The 4,730-nt window shown below is 47.2% G+C and overlaps 1 protein-coding gene across 1 annotated transcript in view; it reads right to left on the bottom strand.

Annotated features, from left to right (window-relative positions):
* RWDD2B (RWD domain containing 2B) overlaps positions 1-542 on the bottom strand; it is a 12,435-nt gene extending 11,893 nt beyond the window's left edge. The window contains exon 1 of the mRNA XM_017856321.1: positions 363-542. Coding sequence (XP_017711810.1) covers positions 363-429 — 67 coding nt within the window. The 5' untranslated portion in view covers positions 430-542. The remainder of the gene's footprint in view (positions 1-362) is intronic.
* Between the last annotated feature and the right edge of the window lie 4,188 nt (positions 543-4,730).

The following is a 4,730-nucleotide window of genomic DNA, read 5'->3' as shown; positions in this document are numbered from 1 at the left end:
TATATATTTAAGAGAATGTAGACTGAAACTTGATATTTCTGAGTGGAATATCTTTTCCTTGTAGATTTTTTTTTTTGAAAAACAGAGCACGGCACCCCGCGACCCAAGCCACGAAGCTCTCAGGAAGAATGCCCAGCACGCAGCCGCTCTCGCACCCTAATTGCCCTCGGGGCGAGGTCCCCGGCTGGAGGGGGGCTGCTGAAGCCGGGAAGCAACGCCGAGGTCCAAACCGACCGATGGGCGCCTGCAGTGAGGGGAGGCGGCGGGCAGTCATGCCGGGAACGTTCCCAAAGAGTTGCGGCCGGCGGGGCAGCGTGGGAAACCCCCGTGGCGCTCGCCACTGGCGCTGAGGCGAGACTCACCTTGAGTCGCGGCCCCCTCACTGCTGTAACCCGGGTTCCATGGCTGCACGGACAGCTCAGTTTTCATCGGAAGGGAGCCTCAAAATTCTAGTATACTGCGACCCAAAACTTACAAACCGCCTCAGCTAGCGGCCTACCAGAAAAAAACACGGCGCCCGGCGCATGCGCGCGCAGGGCGGTGGCCGGAAGCTAGAGCCGGCAGGTCCGGCGCCGGGTCCGCCAGTGTTTGTGTACGCACCTGGAACGACGTAGGGAATGCTTTGTCCCTGCTAGGTACTTCTCAGTAGCAGAGTTTTCTTCTTTTTTTTTTTGAGACGGAGTCTCGCTCTGTCCCCCAAGCTGGAGTGCAGTGTCGCGATCTCGGCTCACAGCAGCCTCCACCTCCCGGGTTCAAGCGATTCTCCTGCCTCGGCCTCCCGAGTAGCAAGGATTACAGGCGCCCACCACCATGCCCAGATAATTTTTGTATTTTTTAGTAGAGACGGGGGTTTCACCATGTTGGCCAGGCTGGTCTCGAACTCCTGACCTCAGGCGATCCGCCACCCCTGGCCTCCCAAAGTGCTGGGATTACAGGCCTGAGCCACCGCGCCCGGCTGGAGTTTTTCTTCTTAATAACTCTCCATGCCAACCCCGTTGTCATTTCCCAGCGGCCGCCACTGTCAGTATAGTGGGCACTTTTCAGGGACAAAGAATTGGTCCGTTAATGCTCCTCAAACTCGAACGTGCCTAGGAATAGTTCGGGGATCCTGTTGAAATGCAGATCAAGATTCGGTAGGTAGGGGCGGGGTTCCAAATTTTGCATTTCTAGTATCTTCCCACACAGCGGTGATCCTCCTTGTCCCTGAATCATGGAGGAGGAGGGCAATTAGGGAGATCTGAGCCTGGATGCATGGTGGCCTTGGCTATCTTAGGTGTTCTTGCCCATTAACCAACCTGGGAGGAACCGTGTGAATGCATATTTATCCCTCTTAATAAAAGGGTAGTTTGAAGGAGATGCTGACAGGAGGGTAATTGGAAATGTTTTTCTTCCCAATCCAACTATATGGAATACACTTTATAATATTCATTTTAGAAGTGTCATAGATACGATTTGTAGACACTGACATTTAGCAATACTAAATATCACTGCTAGCTCTCCCCCCCCAACCCCGCCGCTTTTTTTTTTTTTAAACAAAAGACAGTATGTATTGTAGGTGTTCATAAACTACATCTTCTGCATGGTGTTTCATGAGCATTTTTCAATGTCATAATTTATTTTTTCCTACAACATTTATTATGAAAAAATTCAAGTGTAAAGCAAAGTCGAGAGAATTTTACAGTGGAGCAGATCTCAAGAGAAAGGGGAAGGACGGATTTCCCCTCTATTTAGCAGTGTCTGAAGACATTTTGGGTTGTCACAACTGGAAGGATGCTATTGGCATGGAGTAGGTAGAGCCCAGGGATGCTCCTCAACTTCCTACAATGAACAGGACATCCCCTGACAATAACAAATTTGCTGGTTCAAAATGCTGATAGTGTTGAGGTTGAAAAACACTGACCTGGAGAGTATAGAATTTTACTCTACCAGCTTTGTCACATATCCCATCAATCCATCTGTTTTCATACATTTCAAAGTAAACTGCAGACAGTAGCTTCTAAGTATCGCTAATGTACATCATTCAAATTAGTTTTGTTTTGTTTTGTTTTTGAGACGGAGTCTTGCTCTGTCGCTCAGGCTGGAGTGCAGTGGCGCCATCCCGGCTCACTGCAACCTCTGCCTCCTGGGTTCACGCCATTCTCCTGCCTCAGCCTCCCAAGTAGCTGAGACCACAGGCGCCTGCCACCACGCCCAGCTAATTTTTTGTATTTTTAGTAGAGACAGGGTTTCACCGTGTTAGCCAAGATGGTCTCGATCTCCTGACCTCATGATCCACCCACCTCGGCCTCCCAAAGTGCTGAGATTACAGGCATGAGCCACCGTGCCCCGGCCCAAATTAAGGATTTTAAAGGTAAAAATGAAATGTATACCTTAAATACACGTGAGTTTTTAAATGCATACACCTATGGAACTCAAGCCATATTAACGTATAGAACATTACCATCACCCCATAAAGTTCTTTCATGCCCTTTCTTAGACCCCACCCAGTTCTCCCCAAAGGTAACCACTGTTCTAATTTTTTTTCCCCACCATACTTATTTTTCTTGTTCTAGAACTTCATATGGTTGGAGTCATGCAATAGATATTTTTGTGTAAGGGTTCTTTCACTCAGGGAAATATTTTCATCTGTTATCATGTGTATCAGTTTCTTTTGATTGCTCAGTAGTATTCCATCATATGAATATACCAGTTCCATTCTTGTTTTGATAGAAACCTGGGCTATCTTCAGTTTTTTGGCTATTATAAATAAAGCAGCAGCGAACATTCTTGTACAGCATTTTATTTCTCATGACTATTTCTTTTCAATAAATATTTATCGAGCACTTACTATATTCCAGGCACTTCCAGGTACTAATTATAGCCATGAACAACACAAAGATGTTGCATCTCTCAAAGACCTTATATTTGCACATTTCTCTGTATGGATGAAGAGGGCTAAACATAAAGGTAAAAATAAAATTATGGGCTGGGCACGGTGGCTCACACCTATAATCCCAGCACTTTGGGAGGCCAAGGCGGGCAGATCACTTGAGGTTGGGAGTTCGAGACCAGCCTGACCAACATGGAGAAACCCTGTCTCTACTAAAAATACAAAACTTAGCTGGACATGGTGGCACATGACTGTAATCCCAACTACTGGGGAGGCTGAGGCAGGAGAATCGCTTGAACCCGGGACGCAGAGGTTGCTGTGAGCCGAGATCACGCCATTGCACTCCAGCCTGGGCAACAAGAGCAAAACTCAGCCTCAAAAAAGAAAGAAAAGAAAATTACGGCCAGGCATAATACCTCATGCCTATAATCCCAGCACTTTGGGAGACCAAGGAGGATCACTTGAGCCCAGGGTTTGAGACCAGTTTGGGCAACAGAGAGAGACCCCTGTCTCTACAAAAAATACAAAAATTAGCCAGATGTGGGGTCCTGTGCCTGTAGGCCTGTAGTCCCAGCTACTCAGGAGGCTGAGGTACGAGAATTGCTTGAGCCTGGGAGACTGAGGCTGCAGTGAGCTGTAACCGCACCACTGCACTCCAGCCTGGGCAACAGAGTGAGACTCTGTTTCAAAAAAAAAAAAAAAAGAAAGAAAATTACCAGATAGTGGATAATTGCTGGACAGAGAAGTAAAGTAAGGTGATGTGAGTGATCAGATGACTGTGTTACCTAGATTGCCCTGTAACTGGAAGGAAGTGACTTTTAAAGCATGTATAGAGGCTGGATGCGGTGACTCACACCTAGAATCCTAGTGCTTTGGGAGACTGAGGCTGGAGTATCGCTTGAGGTCAGGAGATCGAGACCATCCTGGCTAACACGGTGAAACCCCGTCTCTACTAAAAAATACAAAAAAAAAAACTAGCCGGGCGAGGTGGCGGGCGTCTGTAGTCCCAGCTACTCGGGAGGCTGAGGCAGGAGAATGGCGTAAACCCAGGAGGCGGAGCTTGCAGTGAGCCGAGATAGCGCCACTGCACTCCAGCCTGGGCGACAGAGCGAGACTCCGCCTCAAAAAAAAAAAATTATCTCATCCCACTCTTGTTCTTTCTTGCATGAGAGCTGGAGTCTATGCCCTACCACACATCCGTGGATATGCCCAGGATTTAACTTGAGCCTTGGAACTTTGCATAGTAGCTGCTACTAACTTTTTGAGATAATACATTCGAGGGGCTCAGTCCTGCCTCATCTAGATCACCAGAGACCAAACAAGGACGAGCCCAATATCTCTTGGACTTTAATGTCATAATGTTGTCAGAATAAAGTGAAAGATGAAACTAAGCTGGGCGCGGTGGCTTACACCTGTAATTCAGCACTCTGGGAGGCTGAGGCAGGTGGATCACTTAAGGCCAGGAGTTCAAGACCAGCCTGGCCAACATGCTGAAACCCCACCTCTACCAAAAACTACAAACGTTAGCTGGGTGTGGTGGGGTGGTATGTGCCTGTAATCCCAGCCACTCAGGAGGCAGAGGCAGGAGAATCGTTTCAATCCTGAAGGTGGAGGTTGCAGTGAGCTGAGATCGTGCCACTGTACTCCAGCCTGGGCAGCAGAGTGCAAGCCAGTCTCAAAACAAAATAAAACAAACAAACAAAAAAATTTATCTCAGCAGTAAAAAGCAAGAGAGCTAGTTTTCCCCCAAATTTAACCAAATGTTACTCTGGTGGTTAGTATGCCACCATCTTAAACTCCTTTGATCTCATTAGTAACAATAGACATTTATTTTATGATTTTTTTTTTTTTTTTTTTTTTT

This window comes from Rhinopithecus bieti, unplaced genomic scaffold (genome assembly GCF_001698545.2).
Source record: "Rhinopithecus bieti isolate Rb0 unplaced genomic scaffold, ASM169854v2 scaffold_1295, whole genome shotgun sequence".
Classification (NCBI taxonomy): domain Eukaryota; kingdom Metazoa; phylum Chordata; class Mammalia; order Primates; family Cercopithecidae; genus Rhinopithecus; species Rhinopithecus bieti.
The sequence above is the reverse complement of the archived record's forward strand: the minus strand, read 5'-3'. Positions and strand labels throughout refer to the sequence as shown.